This window comes from Bombina bombina, chromosome 5, assembly GCF_027579735.1.
Source record: "Bombina bombina isolate aBomBom1 chromosome 5, aBomBom1.pri, whole genome shotgun sequence".
Lineage (NCBI taxonomy): Eukaryota > Metazoa > Chordata > Amphibia > Anura > Bombinatoridae > Bombina > Bombina bombina.
The window spans coordinates 502,251,380-502,275,805 of record NC_069503.1 but is presented as its reverse complement, the minus strand read 5'-3'; the positions used below and the strand labels follow the sequence as shown (position 1 = coordinate 502,275,805).

Here is a 24,426-nt window from a genome sequence, read left to right as displayed (position 1 = left end):
CTCTCGGGAAAACATTCACATTACAGTACATTGAGAAATAAAGTAAAATGAAACAATCTTACAGGAATCTACGCCGTGGAACAGGAACACAGCCTTTCAAGTGTGACGGATAGTAGCATCGCCTCCTCAATGGACTTGAGAGAAGAAAGCAGGCAGCGGAGCGAAGTTTAACAACGCTGATTGCTTGAGGAGCTGTTAACATGAGTCGGGATGGTTTTGCAGAAAGAATCTCCCTGCATCTCAGGACTCTAACTTTCATCCAAGCCCTCACTGAGAGACTGACAGGACTACTTAAAACTCCTGTCCTACGCCGAAGAGTACTACCCTCCATAAGAGACAAAAAACAAAAATAAAACATTCTGACACTTCTCTGCCAACCTCCTGGGACGAAAGGCAAAGAATGACTGGGGGATGAGGAGAGTGGGAAGAGTATTTAAGCTTTTGGCTGGAGTGTCTTTGCCTCCTCCTTGTGGCTAGGTTCTTCATTCCCAAAAGTAATGAATGCAGCTGTGGATTCTTTCCATTTGAGAAGAAAATATCTGTATTTGCACAGTTCTGTGTGTGTAACACTATTAAACAAATAAATCTGGCTCTGAAAAGAGCCCAGTGCAGTGACCACGGCCATATTCATCATATGTTTATATATATATATATACAGGGCTTGAAGTTTACACTAGTCCACAAGTCCTAGACCAGTAACAAATTGCAGTGGATAAGTACAAAAGTTTACTTTTTTGCTATCTTAACAATGAGTTGACTAGTAACTTTCTCCCACAAGCCATTAGCAAAAAAAACTTGAAACAGTAAAGTTAAATCTGACTTTAATAAGAATTCATGCCAAAGCCTAATGCTGAAACAATACACATGCCGATCAATATGATTCCATTTAAATGGTACTGATGATAAGTGACTTCCTGATAAATCAGCATACTCATCAACAATACATAAATGGCATCTTATCTGATAATTGTCGGCTGCCTGAAATAGCTTTACTGGAAGCCCTGGTTTTAAATGCAAGTTATCTACAATTAATTGCAAGTAAAAGCTTTTCATTCAGTCATTATTCACATACTGCATTGATGATGAAAATAAGGGGCAGATTTAGGGACAGATTACGAGTGGTGCATTAACAGTTACGCACAAACGAAAACTGGTTTATCCCAGTTGTTTGTGCGCTTCGGATTTACCACTCGTATTACAAGTTGAAAGTAAACACCTAAGATTACTCTTTAACAAACTATACTATGACAATTAAGCAAAATTGATAACAGAAGTAAATTTGAAAGTTGTTTAAAATGTCATGATCTATCCAATCCGTTAAAGTTTAATTTTGACTTTACTGTCACTTTAAGACACTATGGGCTCGATTTATCAAACATTTGGGGAATTGTCCGTTATGTTCGCCTATCAGTTCTCCGCAGCTCTCCTATGGAAAGGTGCACCTGTGCGCCCATATTTATCATAAAAAGTTGTTTTTTCTCAATAGGAGAGCTGAGGAGAACTAATGGTAAATTTCTCTTGTCAGATTAGTATCTTCTTATTTATCACTGAAAATAAGCAACTATTCTCCATGTCAGTCATATATAAGCCAATAGAAATATGTATACAGCCTTCCTAGTAGCTTTGTTAATGCCTCTCTTCAGCAAACTGTCACGTAAGAAGAAAACGAGAGAGTGGTGTGTACTCAGTACACACCGCACTCTTAGGGGGCTCTAACTAATGTATGATAACTACAACTATATATAAAGGTATAGCAAATGTTGTAATCAATGACACAATCTATACAATCATAAAATCAGACCTGATTATGTAGAGGTGGGCATATGAGTATATGCAGATATCACAGAAAGTCCACAACAATAATCCTGAAGAAAAAGGAAAAAAGGCAGCTCTCTGTCATAGGACGGTCATCCTGATGTATCGTAGTCTGAAAAGAGAAGAGGAACAGAAGGGCCAAACATGGCCTAGTAACGTCAGGGCACCAACACACACAGGACCAACAGGATAAAATATACTCACAAGTGAGGCGCACCCAAATGGTGCTATTGTAGCAGACTGGAACTACGTTTTTAGTTCCAGTCTGCTACAATAGCACCATTTGGGTGCGCCTCACTTGTGAGTATATTTTATCCTGTTGGTCCTGTGTGTGTTGGTGCCCTGACGTTACTAGGCCATGTTTGGCGCCTCTGTTCCTCTTCTCTTTTCTGTCACGTAAGAAAATAGATCTAAATTTGCATTGTTTTTGTGCTTCAATTTTAGCGCTTCTTTCTCCAACATTGGTGTGTCCGGTCCACGGCGTCATCCTTACTTGTGGGATATTCTCTTCCCCAACAGGAAATGGCAAAGAGTCCCAGCAAAGCTGGTCACATGATCCCTCCTAGGCTCCGCCCACCCCAGTCATTCTCTTTGCCGTTGCACAGGCAACATCTCCACGGAGATGGTTAAGAGTTTTTTGGTGTTTAAATGTAGTTTTATTCTTCTATCAAGTGTTTGTTATTTTAAAATAGTGCTGGTATGTACTATTTACTCTGAAACAGAAAAGGATGAAGATTTCTGTTTGTAAGAGGAAGATGATTTTAGCAGACAGTAACTAAAATCGATTGCTGTTTCCACACAGGACTGTTGAGATGAAGTAACTTCAGTTGGGGGAAACAGTTAGCAGTCTTTTCTGCTTAAGGTATGACTAGCCATATTTCTAACAAGACCATGTAATGCTGGAAGGCTGTCATTTCCCCTCATGGGGACCGGTAAGCCATTTTCTTAGTTAAACATAAAAGAATAAAGGGCTTCAAAAAGGGCTTAAAAACTGGTAGACATTTTTCTGGGCTAAAACAATTGCTTTACTAGGCATATTATGCAGATTCTAACTAATTATTGGTATTATAATCTTGGGGAATGTTTAGAAAAAAGGCAGGCACTGTGTTGGACACCTTTTTCAGATGGGGGCCTTTCTAGTTATAGACAGAGCCTCATTCTGGGACTGTATAGGGGTTAAATGTAAAAACGGCTCCGGTTCCGTTAATTTAAGGGTTAAAGCTCTGAAATTTGGTGTGCAATACTTTTAATGCTTTAAGACACTGTGGTGAAATTTTGGTGAATTTTGAACAATTCCTTCATACTTTTTCACATATTCAGTAATAAAGTGTTTTCAGTTTGAAATTTAAAGTGACAGTAACGGTTTTATTTTAAAACGTTTTTTGTGCTTTGTTGACAAGTTTAAGCCTGTTTAACATGTCTGTACCATCAGATAAGCTATGTTCTATATGTATGAAAGCCAATGTGTCTCCCCATTTAAATTTATGTGATAATTGTGCCATAGTGTCCAAACAAAGTAAGGACAGTAATGCAACAGATAATGATATTGCCTAAGATGATTCCTCAAATGAGGGGAGTAAACATGATACTACATCATTCCCTACTGTGTCTACACCAGTTATGCCCACACAGGAGGCCCCTAGTACATCTAGTGCGCCAATACTTATTACCATGCAACAATTAACGGCTGTAATGGATAACTCCATAGCAAATCTTTTATCCAAAATGCCTACTTATCAGAGAAAGCGCGATTGCTCTGTTTTAAACACTGAAGAGCAAGAGGACGCTGATGATAACTGTTCTGACATACCCTCACACCAATCTCAAGGGCCATGAGGGAGGTTTTGTCTGATGGAGAAATTTCAGATTCAGGAAAAATTTCTCATCAAGCTGAACCTGATGTTGTGACATTTAAATTTAAATTAGAACATCTCCGCGCACTGCTTAAGGAGGTGTTATCTACTCTGGATGATTGTGACAATTTGGTCATTCCAGAGAAATTATGTAAGATGGACAAGTTCCTAGAGGTTCCGGTGCCCCCCGACGCTTTTCCTATACCCAAGCGGGTGGCGGACATAGTAAATAAAGAGTGGGAAAGGCCCGGCATACCTTTTGTTCCCCCCCCCTATATTTAAGAAATTATTTCCTATAGTCGACCCCAGAAAGGACTTATGGCAGACAGTCCCCAAGGTCGAGGGGGCGGTTTCTACTCTAAACAAACGCACTACTATTCCTATCGAAGATAGTTGTGCTTTCAAAGATCCTATGGATAAGAAATTAGAGGGTTTGCTTAAAAAGATTTTTGTACAGCAAGGTTACCTTCTACAACCAATTTCATGCATTGTTCCTGTCACTACGGCAGCGTGTTTCTGGTTCGAGGAACTAGAAAAATCGCTCAGTAAAGAATCTTCGTATGAGGAGGTTATGGACAGAGTTCAAGCACTTAAATTGGCTAACTCTTTTGTTTTAGATGCCGCTTTGCAATTAGCTAGATTAGCGACGAAAAATTCAGGGTTTGCTGTCGTGGCGCGCAGAGTGCTTTGGCTAAAGTCTTGGTCAGCGGATGTGTCTTCCAAGACAAAATTGCTTAACATTCCTTTCAAAGGTAAAACATTATTTGGACCTGATTTGAAGAGATTATTTCAGACATCACTGGGGGAAAGGGCCACGCCCTCCCACAGGATAGGTCTTTTAAGGCTAATAATAAGCCTAATTTTCGTCCCTTTCGCAGAAACGGACCAGTCTCTAATTCTGTATCCTCTAAGCAAGAGGGTAATACTTCACAACCCAAACCAGCCTGGAAACCAATGCAAGGCTGGAACAAGGGTAAGCAGGCCAAGAAGCCTACCACTGCTACCAAAACAGCATGAAGGGATAGCCCCCGATCCGGGACCGGATCTAGTGGGGGGCAGACTTTCTCTCTTTGCTCAGGCTTGGGCAAGAGATGTTCAGGATCCTTGGGCGCTAGAAATAGTTTCTCAAGGTTATCTCCTGGAATTCAAGGAACTACCCCCAAGGGGAAGGTTCCACAGGTCTCAATTATCGTCAAACCAAATAAAGAGACAGGCATTCTTACATTGTGTAGAAGACCTGTTAAAGATGAGAGTGATACATCCAGTTCCAATAAGAGAACAAGGAATGGGATTTTATTCCAATCTGTTCATAGTTCCCAAAAAAGAGGGAACATTCAGACCAATTTTGGATCTAAAGATCCTAAACAAATTTCTCATGGTACCATCGTTCAAAATGGAAACTATTCGAACGATCCTACCTACTATCCAGGAAAATCAATTTATGACTACCGTGGATTTAAAGGATGCGTACCTACATATTCCTATCCACAAGGAACATCATCAGTTCCTAAGGTTCGCTTTTCTGGACAAGCATTACCAGTTTGTGGCACTTCCATTTGGATTATCCACTGCTCCAAGGATTTTCACAAAGGTACTAGGGTCCCTTCTAGCGGTTCTAAGACCAAGGGGCATTGCAGTAGTACCTTACTTGGACGACATCCTGATTCAAGCGTCGTCCCTGTCAAAAGCAAAGGCTCATACGGACATCGTCCTAGCCTTTCTCAGATCTCACGGATGGAAGGTGAACAAAGAAAAAAGTTCTCTGTCCCGTCAACAAGAGTTCCCTTCTTGGGAACAATAATAGATTCCTTAGAAATTAGGATTTTTCTGACAGAGGTCAGAAAATCAAAACTTCTAAGCTCTTGTCAAGTACTTCATTCTGTTCCTCGTCCTTCCATAGCGCAGTGCATGGAAGTAATAGGATTGATGGTTGCAACAATGGACATAGTTCCTTTTGCACGAATTAATCTAAGACCATTACAACTGTGCATGCTCAGACAGTGGAATGGGGATTATACAGACTTGTCTCCGACGATTCAAGTAGATCAAAAGACCAGAGATTCACTCCGTTGGTGGCTGACCCTGGACAATCTGTCACAGGGAATGAGCTTCCGCAGACCAGAGTGGGTCATTGTCACGACCGACGCCAGCCTAGTGGGCTGGGGCGCGGTCTGGGAATCCCTGAAAGCTCAGGATCTATGGTCTCGGGAAGAGTCTCTTCTCCCGATAAACATTCTGGAACTGAGAGCGATATTCAATGCTCTCAGAGCTTGGCCTCAACTAGCAAAGGCCAAATTCATAAGGTTTCAGTCAGACAACATGACGACCGTTGCATATATCAATCATCAGGGGGGAACAAGGACTTCCCTGGCGATGAAAGAAGTGACCAAGATAATTCAATGGGCGGAGGATCACTCCTGCCACTTGTCTGCGATCCACATCCCAGGAGTGGGAAATTGGGAAGCGGATTTTCTGAGTCGTCAGACATTCCATCCGGGGGAGTGGGAACTCCATCCGGAAATCTTTGCCCAAATAACTCAATTATGGGGCATTCCAGACATGGATCTGATGGCGTCTCGTCAGAACTTCAAGGTTCCTTGCTACGGGTCCAGATCCAGGGATCCCAAGGCTACCCTAGTAGATGCACTAGTAGCACCTTGGACCTTCAACCTAGCTTATGTATTCCCACCGTTTCCTCTCATCCCCAGGCTGGTAGCCAGGATCAATCAGGAGAAGGCCTCGGTGATCTTGATAGCTCCTGCGTGGCCACGCAGGACTTGGTATGCAGACCTGGTGAATATGTCATCGGCTCCACCATGGAAGCTACCTTTGAGACAGGACCTTCTTGTTCAGGGTCCATTCGAACATCCGAATCTGGTTTCCCTCCAACTGACGGCTTGGAGATTGAACGCTTGATTTTATCAAAGCGTGGGTTTTCAGATTCTGTAATAGATACTCTGATTCAGGCTAGAAAGCCTGTAACTAGAAAAATTTACCATAAAATATGGAAAAAATATATCTGTTGGTGTGAATCTAAAGGATTCCCATGGAACAAGATAAAAATTCCTAAGATTCTATCCTTTCTACAAGAAGGTTTGGAGAAAGGATTATCTGCAAGTTCTCTGAAGGGACAGATCTCTGCTTTATCTGTTTTACTTCACAAAAGACTGGCAGCTGTGCCAGATGTTCAAGCATTTGTTCAGGCTCTGGTTAGGATCAAGCCTGTTTACAGACCTTTGACTCCTCCCTGGAGTCTAAATCTAGTTCTTTCAGTTCTTCAAGGGGTTCCGTTTGAACCCTTACATTCCGTAGATATTAAGTTATTATCTTTGAAAGTTTTGTTTTTGGTTGCAATTTCTTCTGCTAGAAGAGTTTCAGAGTTATCTGCTCTGCAGTGTTCTCCGCCCTATCTGGTGTTCCATGCAGATAAGGTGGTTTTGCGTACTAAGCCTGGTTTTCTTCCGAAAGTTGTTTCCAACAAAAATATTAACCAGGAGATAGTTGTACCTTCTTTGTGTCCGAATCCAGTTTCAAAGAAGGAACGTTTGTTACACAATTTGGACGTAGTCCGTGCTCTAAAATTCTATTTAGAGGCTACTAAAGATTTCAGACAAACATCTTCCTTGTTTGTTGTTTATTCTGGTAAAAGGAGAGGTCAAAAAGCGACTTCTACCTCTCTTTCCTTTTGGCTTAAAAGCATTATCCGATTGGCTTATGAGACTGCCGGACGGCAGCCTCCTGAAAGAATCACAGCTCACTCCACTAGGGCTGTGGCTTCCACATGGGCCTTCAAGAACGAGGCTTCTGTTGACCAGATATGTAAGGCAGCGACTTGGTCTTCACTGCACACTTTTGCCAAATTTTACAAATTTGATACTTTTGCTTCTTCGGAGGCTATTTTTGGGAGAAAGGTTTTGCAAGCCGTGGTGCCTTCCATTTAGGTGACCTGATTTGCTCCCTCCCTTCATCCGTGTCCTAAAGCTTTGGTATTGGTTCCCACAAGTAAGGATGACGCCGTGGACCGGACACACCAAAGTTGGAGAAAACAGAATTTATGCTTACCTGATAAATTACTTTCTCCAACGGTGTGTCCGGTCCACGGCCCGCCCTGGTTTTTTAATCAGGTCTGATGAATTATTTTCTCTAACTACAGTCACCACGGTATCATATGGTTTCTCCTATATATATTTCCTCCTGTCCGTCGGTCGAATGACTGGGGTGGGCGGAGCCTAGGAGGGATCATGTGACCAGCTTTGCTGGGACTCTTTGCCATTTCCTGTTGGGGAAGAGAATATCCCAAAAGTAAGGATGACGCCGTGGACCGGACACACCGTTGGAGAAAGTAATTTATCAGGTAAGCATAAATTCTGTTTTTATATCTTATTTTTATGCCCCAATGCATAAAATTTTTGTGCTCTATTATACATTATTTTGGCGCTCCATTATATATTTTTTTTCTTTCAGTTCTACACAGGAGAATATAAATGATAAATTTATAACTAGGATAATTAATGAGGAGAACTATATGAAATACGACTAAAAGGATCTAATTTAACCCTTTTTTTTGGAGAACATGTTCTCCATGGAGAGTGAGAACAGAGAAGGAGAATTTTACAATCGAACTTGCCCAACTTTAGGCGCATTTTTGAATGATAAATAGGGGAATTATTTCTCATGAGAACTTTTAGGGGAAAATATAGGAGAATATGAATGAGAAATCGAGCCCTATATAGTCCATTTAAGGTATCAGGGAATATGCAGATGCAGCCCTACAAAGAGAATTGGTTGCTTATCAGTGGTCTAAGGCCTACAAGAGAAGCATTTGGTCCTCTACTGGATACTTTATACTTTTATGTCACTTAGTTTAATATAAAAAAGGAACTTCTTTTAAACAATGTTATATATCTACATTCTCACAATATGCCAGGGGTTGATTGCAATTTAGTAGCCAACAGCAATTTTTAGAAGCCAGCCACACACTTTTTAAGGAGGCAGATAAGCGTGTTTCCATATACATAAATATAGAGTGAGAATCAGTCTATTTCCTTCCTAAGATAGGGAGAGTCCACGGCTTCATTCCTTACTGTTAAGAAATACAACACCTGGTCACCAGGATGAGGCAAAGAAACCCGAGCCAAAGGCTAAAATATCCCTCCCACTTTCTCATTACCCCAGTCATTCTTTGCCTTTTGCAGAGAAGTGTCAGAAGATTCGGAGAGTCCTGAAAAAGGGTATCTGCCCTTCGAGATAGGACTGGAGTTTTAAGTAGTCATGTCAACCTCTCAGTGACAGTATTGATGAAAGTTAGAGTCTTGAGATGCAGGGAAAGTTTTTCTGCGAAACCATCCAGACTACTGCTAACAGCTCCTAAGCAATCAGAGTTGACTAGTTTCACTGCCTGCTTTCTCTCACTTAAGTCCATGTCAGGAGCGCTGCTATAAGACTATCACACTTGAGAGGCTGTGTTCTGTTCCCCAGCATGGATCCTGGAGGTAAGATCGTTTCAATTTTTACACATAAAACCCTACAACAGGGTCACAGTGTAGATCCTTTATACCTTGATAGGATCCAGTGTTAATATCCTCTGAAGGGGGTTTATTGAACAGTTGGGGTCAATTAATCAGTGTATTAATTATTTACATGCTGCTTTGTGTGATTTTTTTCCTGGGCTGATAGACTGTGTGTTTTTGGCTGGAACAAACAGGTTTCACTTTTAAGTTTCACTTTAGTTTATTTTAAAGTGTTGCACAGCTCCTATCACTTGCTCTACTTGTAATAACAGGGGATGTACTGTCTTGAACTCCATGTGACCTGGTGTGGTCTATGTTTATTTTCTCCATTCTGGCTGAGACTTGAACCTGAGGAGAGCATTTCCTCTGTCTGGGTCTAGGAGGTAGTGAGTGCCCCAGCCATTGGAAGTATAAAGGTGCAGTTTTCTATAATAAAAAACTTTTTTATTTGTGTCCTTCTGTGGGTATAACCTGAGCTATGGAGGACTCTGACATGTTAGAAGGTACTCCTTCTGTACTAAATCATACCTGTTTATATTGTGAGGAGGCCGTGGTTTTCCCGCCCACTCAATTATGTTCCACATGCCTTAACACAGTTATAAAGTCTAAGAAGGGATACGAGGCTGCTAAGGCTCTTAGTCCCTCTGAGCTGTCTACCTCTCAGGACTCGGCGTCCTGTGAGATTACTACCCTTGCTACATTATCCACTCAACACTAAAGAGTTAAAGAAAAATATGGAGCAGGGATTTATAATTACCTACTCATCCATAAAACACCTGCAGACTATACAGCCATTGAGGAAGTTATGTTTTAACTAACGAAACGCGTTTGGACTTATGTATTGTTTCCAGCTTTGTTTTTATGGAAAGAGAGAATAAAGAAAAAGTTTGTTTAAGTCCGCTTTCTGCTTCATTGTGTGCGAGGACGTTGCATTCTGAGTTGCACTTTTTTCTGGAGACGGCGATGAGGTTTCCGTTTTTTCCTGAGCACCATTGAAGTGGTATAGAGGTTCCCATATCGTGTTTCCTGTGGGGAACAGTATCGGAAGCGCACCAGCGTGAAGAACGTGAAGAGCGGTGAGTCATATGTGAGGCGTCAGGGCGGAGAGGTGTACGGAGCGCTTACAGGTGGATTCTATGTACTGAGGAATTGGGAGGGATATTCAAGCCTTTGGCTGGGGTGTCTTTGCCTCCTCCTGGTGGTCAGGTTTTGTATTTCCCAACAGTAAGGAATGAAGCTGTGGACTCTCCCTATCCGGAAGGAAATAAATTTATCTGGTAAGCATAAATTATGTTTTTACACATATTTATCTATTTTTGATTAAACTTTTATTGCAAAAAAACAATGTCTATGCGGAATACAAGCAACTGTAGATCAGCAATACTATGATGATCTATAGTTGTATAATGGCAAGGTGAAATATTTCTTTTTATTCCATATGCTGAGACCTAATCTGATTGTTCATGAATCGGGCAAGTATTTTACATATATTTTTTACTATGAACCTTTTACATTGCATACACCTAACCATTCAAATTTCACTGCTATGTTAATTTATTACAAGACTACAGAAATGGTTTGTAATTATAAATGTCATTTTAAAAGGTCAGATAGAGGAACCCCATGGTATTTGCCTATCTCCAGCACGTCTCTTTTATCAAATATGTCAGTGGAAGTCTTGAGAAAAATTCCTTTATAGAAGGAGATTAAAGGGATATTAAACCCAATTTGTTTCATGATTCAGATAGAGTATGCAATTTTAAGCAACCTTTTGGTTCAGCACCTGGGTAGAGTAAATATACCTACCAATCAGTAAGCACTACCCAGGGTGCTGAACCAAAAATGGTCCGGCTCCTAAGCTTACATTCCTGCTTTTTCAAATAAAGATACCAAGAGAACAAAAGAACACTATAATAATAATATAATAATATGATAGGAGTAAATTAAAAAGTTGCTTAAAATTGCACGCTCTATCTGAATCATGAAAGAAAAAAAATGTGGGTTTCTTATCCCTTTAATAACACTGCAAATGTGTTGTAACTGGTCTTATATATTGGGCCCTATTTGATTGGAAGTTGCATACCTATGTCTCCACCAATGAGGAATGATCTGACTGTTGATTAGATGTGGAATAATGCTATACATCCCTAAAGGCTGCTATCTATCCATATATTTCCAGATCTATTTGATTTAGTAAATAGGATTTTATAATAAGGTAAATCAAAATGTGTGGCGCTCATTTTGTCAAGAAAGCTTGATTGAAAAAGACTGAAAATTGAGATAAGGGTATGCACTGAATTTGTCCTCATTCAACAATATTACACCACATCAGAAATAGAAAAAAATAATAATCATAACTACAGGATATCACATTTAGATAAATGCATTGACAAAACCAAAGTTCAGGAAATTAATACCTGAGCTGGAAATTACACAGAATTATTAATGTTGCTCTATATTAGAAATACATTGCTGACTAAATATACACAAAAGAACTAGACTATGATGATGAAGTATACACTGAAAGCTAGACAAGAAAGTCATCTGTGTAGTAACTTTAAAAAAGCAAAACTGTGAAATGAAATGATTTTAAAATTATTTGTCATGAATGGAGGAGTTGTGCTATTTATTTTTTAGAAAAAATGAATGTGTCAGTTTAATAGAACTGCCAGCTGGAAGAAAATAATCATGTTGATAATGTATACACCAAGGCACTTTTGCTGTGGAGCTAAAAATAAATGATATACTTTTTACAAATCCTGTTAATAGTAATATTTAAGACACACACAATTACACTGATAAAGCAGATATAACACGTGTGCATTTAGAAAAAGCTGATAATATTATCAGAATCTTTCCAAAAAAGATAAATAGCAAAATTAAAAGGGACAGTGTACTGTAAATAGTTTTTGCTTAATGTGTTTGTAATTACTTGTTATAATAGCTGCAAAGTATAAAGTGTAAGATAAATGGAATCTCTGTGTTTATTTTTGTATATAAAATAGCTGTTTTTGTTCTTTGAAATCACAACCCATCAAAATGAGTTGAGTTTGCAGTGAAATCAGATATCCTTATTTTATCACTTTCTGTACACACACACACGCGCTTTTATATATATTATCTCTGTCTGTATGTCTCTTCTACCTCCTACTGGTAGTTGAATTTCTTCTGCTGGCTATGTTTACACAGAGTTTCTTTAGCTTTTTCTTAAAGGGACATTACACTGTAAAATTGTTTTTATATTAATGTATTTTCAATGACTTGTTATACCAGCTGCAGAGTATAAAATGTATGAGAAATTGCATTTTCAGGTTTATTTGTGTATATGAAGTAGCTGGTTTTGTGCTTTTAAACCACAGCCTATTACAATGGGTTGAGCTTCAGGTAATATGAGATCTTATTATGTTATCACTGTGTACACAGACTTGCTTCCTTATCTTATATATGTCTGGAAAACTAAAGCTCAATAGATAGAGAACAATGGAAAATTAACTATCCTGCACCCCACTGTGAGTGTAATTTCTTCTGCTGGCTGTGTTTACATAGGCTATTCAATAGATGAGACTCCAGTATCAAAACTTTCAGTATAGGTTGGGAAACCACAAACTAAATCAGCTATTTCAAAGACCAAAATAGACATAAAGGAACTACTTGTAAACAATTTAATACACTCCAGCAGATCAAATGGATCATTGGGAACAATTTAAATGGGAGAACATTTTTTTGGGTGAACTGTCCCTTTAAGGGGCAGTCTACTTGAAAAATGTTATTGTTTAAAAATATATATAATTCCTTTATTACCCATTCCACAGTTTTGCATAACCAACATGGTTATATTAACATACTTTTTACCTCTGTGATTACCTTGTCTCTAATCCTCTGCAGACTGCCCCCTTATCTCAGTTCTTTTGACAGACTAGCATTTAAGCCAATCAGTGCTGACAACTCCACAGGAGTGAGCACAATGTTATCTATATTTCACACATGCGAAAAACTGTCAACATGCACTAGACGTGGCCTTTAACATTTTAGAAAAAAGTTGGGCCTACCTTGACTTAGCTTTCAAAAAAGATTACCCAGAAAACAAAGTAAATTTGATGATAAGAGTAAATTGGAAAGTTTTTAAAATGTCATGCCCTATCTGAATCATGAAAGTTTAAGTTTGACTTGACTGTCCCTTTAGGTATAAAACTAACAGTATAGGTAGGGACACCACAGGCAAAATCAGCTATTTCAAATGATAAAATAAAGTAAAAGGGAACTATTTGTAAACAATTGAATACACTCTAGCAGGCAAAATGGATCATTGTGAACAAATTTAGGGTACACTGTCCCTTTAACAAAAGTTCTATTTTGTATGAGGGTCTTTTCTGGTGTCACGTCAGGTTGTGATATTATACATATTAGTACTGTACTAACTATCTGGCTATATATTTACGAATTGCTACGTTATGATATGTTACACAATGCAAGCTTTCAAATCCAAACAAACTGAAAACAAGGGAAGGGTGTATTAATTTGTTTTGTAATTTTCCCTATGGTTCTTGCACCCAGACCTGTCTGGGGCTAACTGCTTGTGACTCTAGGGACAGCACAGCTTCCTGTGAGTGCCAGTGGCACCCAGGGCTGAGCATGTTGCAGGGTCATGGGATGTGTACCCGGTCCGGTATGAGAGTGCAGTTCCCTTCCGTGTTTTGTATATGTCTAGGGTGGTTACATATACCTGTGCACCCTTCCCTTGTTTTAAGTTTGTTTGGATTTGAAAGCTTGCATTGTGTGGCTGTTTTAGGGTCTCAGGTATTGGAAAGGACCTTGACGTGGTACCTGAGCTTGTCCCATTTGGCCAGATGCGGTGACTAACCTTTCCATTTTTACTTTTAAATCTTAGCTGAGAGCTTGTCAGTGAGTGCTGGGTTTTCTCTGTGTGTTGAATTAATTTGTTTTGTAATTTTCCCTATGGTTCTTGCACCCAGACCTGTCTGGGGCTAACTGCTTGTGGCTCTGGGGACAGCACAGCTTCCTGTGAGTGCCAGTGGCACCCAGGGCTGAGCATGTTGCAGGGTCATGGGATGTGTACCCGGTCCGGTATGAGAGTGCAGTTCCCTTCCGTGTTTTGTATATGTCTAGGGTGGTTACATATTCCTGTGCACCCTTCCCTTGTTTTCAGTTTCTTTGGATTTGAAAGCTTGCATTGTGTGGCTGTTTTATGGTCTCAGGTATTGGAAAGGACCTTGACGTGGTACCTGAGCTTGTCCCATTTGGCCAGATGCGGTGACTAACCTTTCCATTTTTGCTTTTAAATCTTAGCTGAGAGCTTGTAAGTGAGCGCTGGGTTTTCTCTGTGTGTTGTATTAATTTGTTTTGTAATTTTCCCTATGGTTCTTGCACCCAGACCTGTCTGGGGTTAACTGCTTGTGGCTCTGGGGACAGCACAGCTTCCTGTGAGTGCCAGTGGCACACAGGGCTGAGCATGTTGCAGGGTCATGGGATGTGTACCCGATCCGGTATGAGAGTGCAGTTCCCTTCCGTGTTTTGTATATGTCTAGGGTGGTTACATATTCCTGTGCACCCTTCCCTTGTTTTCAGTTTGTTTGGATTTGAAAGCTTGCATTGTGTGGCTGTTTTAGGGTCTCAGGTATTGGAAAGGACTTTGACGTGGTACCTGAGCTTGTCCCATTTGGCCAGATGCAGTGACTAACCTTTCCATTTTTGCTTTTAAATCTTAGCTGAGAGCTTGTAAGTGAGTGCTGGGTTTTCTCTGTGTGTTTTATTAATTTGTTTTGTAATTTTCCCTATGGTTCTTGCACCCAGACCTGTCTGGGGTTAACTGCTTGTGGCTCTGGGGACAGCACAGCTTCCTGTGAGTGCCAGTGGCACCCAGGGCTGAGCATGTTGCAGGGTCATGGGATGTGTACCCGGTCCGGTATGAGAGTGCAGTTCCCTTCCGTGTTTTGTATATGTCTAGGGTGGTTACATAGTCCTGTGCACCCTTCCCTTGTTTTCAGTTTGTTTGGATTTGAAAGCTTGCATTGGTGTGGCTGTTTTAGGGTCTCAGGTATTGGAAAGGACCTTGACGTGGTACCTGAGCTTGTCCCATTTGGCCAGATGCGGTGACTAACCTTTCCATTTTTGCTTTTAAATCTTAGCTGAGAGCTTGTAAGTGAGTTCTGGGTTTTCTCTGTGTGTTGTATTAATTTGATTTGTAATTTTCCCTATGGTTCTTGCACCCAGACCTGTCTGGGGTTAACTGCTTGTGGCTCTGGGGACAGCACAGCTTCCTGTGAGTGCCAGTGGAACCCAGGGCTGAGCTTGTTGCAGGGTCATGGGATGTGTACCCGGTCCGGTATGAGAGTGCAGTTCCCTTCCGTGTTTTGTATATGTCTAGGGTGGTTACATATTCCTGTGCACCCTTCCCTTGTTTTCAGTTTGTTTGGATTTGAAAGCTTGCATTGTGTGGCTGTTTTAGGGTCTCAGGTATTGGAAAGGACCTTGACGTGGTACCTGAGCTTGTCCCATTTGGCCAGATGCGGTGACTAACCTTTCCATTTTTGCTTTTAAATCTTAGCTGAGAGCTTGTAAGTGAGCGCTGGGTTTTCTCTGTGTGTTGTATTAATTTGTTTTGTAATTTTCCCTATGGTTCTTGCACCCAGACCTGTCTGGGGTTAACTGCTTGTGGCTCTGGGGACAGCACAGCTTCCTGTGAGTGCCAGTGGCACCCAGGGCTGAGCATGTTGCAGGGTAATGGGATGTGTACCCGGTCCGGTATGAGAGTGCCGTTCCCTTCCGTGTTTTGTATATGTCTAGGGTGGTTACATATTCCTGTGCACCCTTCCCTTGTTTTCAGTTTGGTTGGAATTGAAAGCTTGCATTGTGTGGCTGTTTTAGGGTCTCAGGTATTGGAAAGGACTTTGACGTGGTACCTGAGCTTGTCCCATTTGGCCAGATGCGGTGACTAACCTTTCCATTTTTGCTTTTAAATCTTAGCTGAGAGCTTGTAAGTGAGTGCTGGGTTTTCTCTGTGTGTTTTATTAATTTGTTTTGTAATTTTCCCTATGGTTCTTGCACCCAGACCTGTCTGGGGTTAACTGCTTGTGGCTCTGGGGACAGCACAGCTTCCTGTGAGTGCCAGTGGAACCCAGGGCTGAGCTTGTTGCAGGGTCATGGGATGTGTACCCGGTCCGGTATGAGAGTGCAGTTCCCTTCCGTGTTTTGTATATGTCTAGGGTGGTTACATATTCCTGTGCACCCTTCCCTTGTTTTCAGTTTGTTTGGATTTGAAAGCTTGCATTGTGTGGCTGTTTTAGGGTCTCAGGTATTGGAAAGGACCTTGACGTGGTACCTGAGCTTGTCCCATTTGGCCAGATGCGGTGACTAACCTTTCCATTTTTGCTTTTAAATCTTAGCTGAGAGCTTGTAAGTGAGCGCTGGGTTTTCTCTGTGTGTTGTATTAATTTGATTTGTAATTTTCCCTATGGTTCTTGCACCCAGACCTGTCTGGGGTTAACTGCTTGTGGCTCTGGGGACAGCACAGCTTCCTGTGAGTGCCAGTGGCACCCAGGGCTGAGCATGTTGCAGGGTAATGGGATGTGTACCCGGTCCGGTATGAGAGTGCCGTTCCCTTCCGTGTTTTGTATATGTCTAGGGTGGTTACATATTCCTGTGCACCCTTCCCTTGTTTTCAGTTTGTTTGGATTTGAAAGCTTGCATTGTGTGGCTGTTTTAGGGTCTCAGGTATTGGAAAGGACTTTGACGTGGTACCTGAGCTTGTCCCATTTGGCCAGATGCGGTGACTAACCTTTCCATTTTTGCTTTTAAATCTTAGCTGAGAGCTTGTAAGTGAGTGCTGGGTTTTCTCTGTGTGTTTTATTAATTTGTTTTGTAATTTTCCCTATGGTTCTTGCACCCAGACCTGTCTGGGGTTAACTGCTTGTGGCTCTGGGGACAGCACAGCTTCCTGTGAGTGCCAGTGGCACCCAGGGCTGAGCATGTTGCAGGGTCATGGGATGTGTACCCGGTCCGGTATGAGAGTGCAGTTCCCTTCCGTGTTTTGTATATGTCTAGGGTGGTTACATATTCCTGTGCACCCTTCCCTTGTTTTCAGTTTCTTTGGATTTGAAAGCTTGCATTGTGTGGCTGTTTTAGGGTCTCAGGTATTGGAAAGGACCTTGACGTGGTACCTGAGCTTGTCCCATTTGGCCAGATGCGGTGACTAACCTTTCCATTTTTGCTTTTAAATCTTAGCTGAGAGCTTGTAAGTGAGTGCTGGGTTTTCTCTGTGTGTTGTATTAATTTGTTTTGTAATTTTCCCTATGGTTCTTGCACCCAGACCTGTCTGGGGTTAACTGCTTGTGGCTCTGGGGACAGCACAGCTTCCTGTGAGTGCCAGTGGCACCCAGGGCTGAGCATGTTGCAGGGTCATAGGATGTGTACCCGGTCCGGTATGAGAGTGCAGTTCCCTTTCGTGTTTTGTATATGTCTAGGGTGGTTACATATTCCTGTGCACCCTTCCCTTGTTTTCAGTTTGTTTGGATTTAAAAGCTTGCATTGTGTGGCTGTTTTAGGGTCTCAGGTATTGGAAAGGACCTTGACGTGGTACCTGAGCTTGTCCCATTTGGCCAGATGCGGTGACTAACCTTTCAATTTTTGCTTTTAAATCTTAGCTGAGAGCTTGTAAGTGAGTGCTGGGTTTTCTCTGTGTGTTGTATTAATTTGTTTTGTAATTTTCCCTATGGTTCTTGCACCCAGACCTGTCTGGGGTTAACTGCTTGTGGCTCTGGGGACAGCACAGCTTCCTGTGAGTGCCAGTGGCACCCAGGGCTGAGCATGTTGCAGGGTCATGGGATGTGTACCCGGTCCGGTATGAGAGTGCAGTTCCCTTCCGTGTTTTGTATATGTCTAGGGTGGTTACATATTCCTGTGCACCCTTCCCTTGTTTTCAGTTTCTTTGGATTTGAAAGTTTGCATTGTGTGGCTGTTTTAGGGTCTCAGGTATTGGAAAGGACCTTGACGTGGTACCTGAGCTTGTCCCATTTGGCCAGATGCGGTGACTAACCTTTCCATTTTTGCTTTTAAATCGTAGCTGAGAGCTTGTAAGTGAGTGCTGGGTTTTCTCTCTGTGTTATATATATATATATATATATATATATATAAATAATAAAACTGAGTTCCACATTTGGACACACACAAATTCAGCCTGAATGTGTAGCTTGAACAGAAATTTGGCATAGCATTATAGAACTCAGAAAAAAACAGCCGGATACCTGTCACTGCCAAAAAAGCAGTGATAATAATAACAACACAGTGAGTGCCAAAACAAACTAGGATATCTTTCCTGCAAAAGCAGAGGTCTCCCTAAATCTCATAAGAGGGCATGGAAGAAGGTTAGGAGGAATTTAATAGGAATTCACATACCTGGTTTGGGTAGGAAGATGGCTTTTCCGAAATAATGCACTTCCAGGAACCTCTGACCCCTTTCCACTTGCGAATGTTCGGGAGAGATGGTTGGTTTAACTCTGAGCAGAACTGCAAAAAAAAGAAAGAAAGAAATGGAATATGTTACAATCTCTGCTCTGTGTTCACAAAATATTTTGAAGTATCTATATTGCAAGATGTTTTTCGCTGTTAATTCCAAGTATGTTGCAATATCTCTCAGGAGAAGTATTTCCTTTAGCAAATATTTTAGTCATCAACTCCCATAAAGCAAGACAGATATTAAATAATAAAAATGTTTCATTTACTGAAACCAATTTTAAAGTGATAGTAAAACTAAACATATCACAAAGCAGTTTAAAAATATTTGCAAACAGATGTGAAAGCTGTTTTTTTAATGTAATTTATAGCACCACTATTTAAAATAGAAAGAGTCGTGCATATACTTTATTATGCTGCTAGCAGTAGCCAGAATGCTTTTTTGACTCTTATGCAATAAAAAAAATGGCCAATGAGAAGCCGTGCCGCATAGCTTATTAGAAATAATAGGTGTGCATTCCTTAGCCTCGGGGGAAGAAGCTGGGAAATATTGCATTTGAATGTCTGCACATGCCGGATTAGGGTTGCCACCTTTAATTCAGGCAAAACCTGAACACTCTTGCGCTGTGCACAGCATAACACAAACTTTTTTGCAGAGTACACATTTTGTATAATAGCACATAAACGTAAACCTGGCCTGCACATAGATATTCACACCCGCTTATGCTCTCATACACTCTAAAACACGCTCACACTCTCACACAGATGCACACACTCACATATTCTATCACACACACCTTCTCTCACACACTAAGACACATTCTCACACACACACTTTTTTTCCAACACACTCACATACACTCATGCTTTCACACACAGACCCACACACACAGACCTTGACAAACCCAAAGACACACACAATATCTTGCATACACACTCTCTCACACACGCTTGTGGTCTCAAACGCACTAACACATCTCTCTCTTACACACACACACACACAGACAGAGATTCTCTCAAACACACTCTCTCTTTCTAACAGACACATACACTCACTCTTTCACACCCACACAGACACTGACAAACCCAAAGACACACACTCTTTCGCACAAAAAGACACAGACACACTCCCACACAAAGGCACACACCAAACCCAGACATGCATATGGAAACCTGAACTGTCCGGGTTATTCTCGGACAGGTGGCAACCCTATAACGGATGCGCACATAACATCCTGTATAGAGCCAGTGGAACCGCTCAATACGTCGCTGTATTGCATACAGGCAGGGGGTGGAGGGAACACCTAAACCTGTGGTAAATATATAATTATATACATAAACTAATGTTTTAAAATTTAAAAAATAAGTGTTTTAGTTTGCAAAAGCACATTACATAGGCAGACTTTGTGAATGGTTTAATTGTCATCATTTTTATATAACTGGAGACATTGGAATTTAATATAATGTATCTGCCTATTGTTTCCTGATATTGGTTCTGAACAGTATTACAAAATAAAAGGCATAAATAAATGTTGTCCAGGGTTTGACAAATCTTTTTAACATTTAGGAGCCAATACAAATATTTTGGAGCCAGACATACTTTTAGGAGCCAGAGTGGTCAGACAGTGGTATTTGTATATAGATATATGGAGAATAACCCAAAAAGTTAGGAGCCAGGGGTAAAGTTCTAGGATACAATGGCTCCTTAGTTTGTCAAGCCCTGCTAAACAAATACATACATTTATTTCATCCTATTCCAGCCCCTTAAAAATAAAAATTCTTTAACATATAGGGGCTGATTTATCATGGCCTGAATGGGGCCAAATACCCCTGGTTTCCGGGCGAGCCTTCAGGCTCGGCGGAAACATGAGTTAAGAAGCAGCAGTCTTAAGACCGCTGCTCTTTAACTCGTAAGCAGCCTCTGAGGCTGCAGACATTAATATGCCCGATTGCATATGATCAGGTTAATTGACACCCCCTGCTAGTGGCCGATTTCCTGCAAATCTGCAGGGGGCGGCATTGCACAAGCAGCTCACCAGAACTACTTGTGCAATGATAAATGCTGACAGCGTGTGCTGTCAGCATTTATTGATGTCTGGCAGACATGATCACTACAGCAGATCAGGTCCGCCAGACAAATGATAAATCGGCCCCATAGTTCCTTTGTCTAATTTAAAAAGAAGAAGAACTTTCTTGCCAAAAATCCCTTCCAAAGAAGCAAAAACAGACAAACGGTAGAATTTGGAAAAGTATGTAAGGAAGACCAGGATACAGCTTTGCAAATCTGTTCCATTGTAACTTTATTTTTGAAAGACCATTAAGTATATACTGATCTAGTAGAATGAACTGTCATACGTTTAGGGGTGACTTTCCCGCCACAAAGTAAGCTTTGTGAATCCACTGTTTTAACCAAGAATCCAAAGCAGGTGCAGTAGCTTTTTAACCCTTACGAGGACCAGAATGATGTACAAAGCTTGTAGAGACTGATGACTGAGATAGGCCCCTTCCCAATTTTTTAAACAAGCAATATGGATTGCTGACATAATCCAATGATTCTGTTCTGCCCAGAATAAAAGCTGAGAAACCTTCTTCATAGCCAAACGACTCTGAGTTCATCCCTGGTGATTGATATATGCCACAGCCATGGCATTGTCTGATTGGATTCAAATGTATTTTTCCTTTTTTTCAGGAGAGGCCATGACTGGAGAGCTCAAAAAAAATCGCTCAGAGCTCAAAAAATCGCTCAGAGTTAAAAAATGTTTAAAGGTAACTTTGCCTCCTGAGGAGACCAGACTTACTATAGCCCAAGATGGATGTAGGAAAGATGCCTCAAAGTATAAAGAAGGTTTATCTGTCCACCAAGATAAAGACTACATTACTCAGGAATCTAGAACATTCCTTGGTCTAACTGACAAATTATTCCTTGTTAATTGCCTTAGCATAGACAATTTAAGAGGATGAAATTAAAAGTGATTAAGCAGAACTGTGTCCGATGCTGCCACCATTAGGCCTTCCACTTCTATGCATTGAGTTATTGTTGGGTAAGCAGTACGCTGAAGAAAACATGCTTTCTGTAGTTTTATTCTGTTAAGTAAAAAAGCACATTGCAAATGATTCTATGGAAACTCCCAGAAAGGACAGCTTGGTAACTGGAGACAAAGAGTATTTTGTAACATTTAACTTCCAACTGTGATTCTGCAGGAAACACAGTAGACTCTGATTGTGAGAAATCGATGAAGACAGGGATGGAGCCTTAACCATAATGTTGTCTATGGAGCAACTGAAATGCCCTGAGCTCTGATGACAGCCAACAAGTCTCCCAAAACTTTTGTGAATATGTGGGGAGCTGTGGCTAGGCCAAAATGTAAGGGTAACAAACTGGTAATGCTCTTTGTGAAAGGCAAATTGTAGAAACTACTTATGGCCCTTGTGAATTGGGATATGAAGGTATGCAGCCTTCAAATCTATTGTAGACATGAATAGAACCTGTTGGACCTCTTAAATGTTGGAACTCTTAAAAACTTGTTTAGCGTTTTCAAATCTAATATTGGACTGAAAGTTCCCTCGTTATTTAGAAAAACAAAGAGGTTGGAATAGAATCCCTGACCCTGTTCTTAAACAGGTACAGGATGAATAACCCCCATGTTCTCCAGATCCTGAACACATTAAAAAAAGGCAGCCGCCTTCGAAGAACATTTGAGGACATGCGACAAAAGCAATCATTCTCGATAAAAAATCCATCCTGTAACTCACTCAGATATGACGTTCAAAATCTAAGGATTTGGAACTGAACAAAACCAGACTTCTTGAAAAAGCTGCAACATCTTCATGCCGAATCAGAGTTGGAAAGAGGCCCATTTGGTTATTTAGACTTTTCAGCTCGTCTTCCCATGATTTCCTGACCTGTGCAATAAACACTCGATTACCATCAGAAATAGAGGAAATGATTGAATCGGGAACAGATTAAAAATAACCTTCTTTTAAAAGGAGAGACTCAATAACCTGTTCTATTGACCATAATATAAGCTGTAAAGCCGTTTGTGCTTGGAACAGAACATGTTCTTAGCCAAAAGTGCATTTCAGATAAAAGAGTTAGCTGTTTGTAGTAATATACTACAATTCTGTATTTCCTCCATAAAAGGATTGAACAGAAAAAATATTAGCACCTGCTATACACACTATGGGCTCCAGGTACGAAGCAGCATAAGCTGCTCCAGAGCCCTTGTGGGGCAGGTTTGCACATGCGTGCTTGCTTCCCGCAATGTAAGAAGCAACGGTCATTAGATTCATTAGACCATGATTTCTTACGCCTCTGAGGTGGCGAAGAGAACTCATCGAAAGCTCACTTGCTCTGGGTGATTGACAGTCCCTTCTCTAGAAAGATTGGTTGGAGCGAATATGTAGCAAAGGTGTTCGGACAACTTCTCAAGTTGAGAAGCTGTCCGCACGCCAGTTAATACATGGGGTCCTATGCCTATAGCTGGCTTGAAAGATAACCTGTTTAAAGGAACAGAGTCCTTAGAAAAGTATTCTAATTTGAGAACGATAGGATCTACAAACGCCTGTGCATAAAAATTAGGACTATGTGCATTGTTGCACAAATAAATAGACAATTGCTATCTATACAGTATCTGCATATACATATGGTGCCCTCCACTAATATTGGCGCCCTTGGAAAATATAAGCAAAGAAGACTGTGAAAAATTGTCTTTGTTGTTTAACCTTTTGTTAGAAAAATACAGACAAATACTCTGCTCTCATGGATATTAAACAATTGCAAACACAACACAGGTTTATCCCAAAAAAATAAAAAATCTTTGATAAATATATGTGAGGCACAATTTTGCCATCCTTTTAGTCAATACTTTGTGCTACCTCCCTTTGCCAAGATAACAGCTCTGAGTCTTCTCCTATAATGCCTGATGAGGTTGGAGAATACATGGCAAGGATCCAAGACCATTCTTCCATACAGAATCTCTCCAGATCCTTCATACTTCAAAGTTGACACTGGTGGACTCTCCCCTTCAGTTCACCCCACAGGTTTTTTTGGGGGGTTCAAGTCAGGGGACTGGGATAGCCATGGCAGGACCTTGATTTTGTGGTCAGTAAACCATTTCATTTTTTTGTGTTGATTTTGATGTATATTTTGGATCATTGTCCTGCTGTAAGATCCAGCTATGGCCCATTTTAAGCTTTCTGGCAGAGGCAGTCAGGTGTTCATTTAAGATCTGTTGATACCATGTATCCTAACAAAATGTCCAGGTCCTCTGGCAGAAAAACAGACCCAAAACATTAAAGAGCCACCACTATATTTAACTGTGGGCATGAGTTACATTTCCATATGGCTACCTCTCTGTGTGCACCAAACCAACTCTGGTGTTTATTGCCAAAAAGCTCTATTTTGGTTTATTTTGACCATAGAACCCGATCCCATTTGAAGTGCCAGTAGTGTCTGTATGTATATGTATAACCCTGTCATGGTTAAACAATTTCCTGTTCCTAGTCACCCAGGTGTACTAAAACATGTAAAATATCAATGGGAATATACTTCAAATACATTTTTCTCATATGAATTCAAAGTAGTGCCAATAATTGTGCAACACATATATTTAACAAAGACTTTTATAGGGGGGGGGGGGGGGATACACCAGTGTTGTGTTTGCTCTCATGGATATCAAACAGTTGGTTAAACAATAAAGACACATTTTCAATTTTTTGCTCATATTTACCAAGGGTGCCAATATTAGTGGAAGGCGCTGTAAACGTATGTGATATACATA

General features: G+C 40.8%; 1 protein-coding gene across 1 annotated transcript in view; it reads right to left on the bottom strand.

Annotated features, from left to right (window-relative positions):
- Positions 1–24,426, bottom strand: part of EEPD1 (endonuclease/exonuclease/phosphatase family domain containing 1) — a 309,103-nt gene that overhangs the window by 76,692 nt on the left and 207,985 nt on the right. Inside the window, exon 3 of the mRNA XM_053714412.1 lies at positions 18,590–18,700. Coding sequence (XP_053570387.1) covers positions 18,590–18,700 — 111 coding nt within the window. The remainder of the gene's footprint in view (positions 1–18,589; positions 18,701–24,426) is intronic.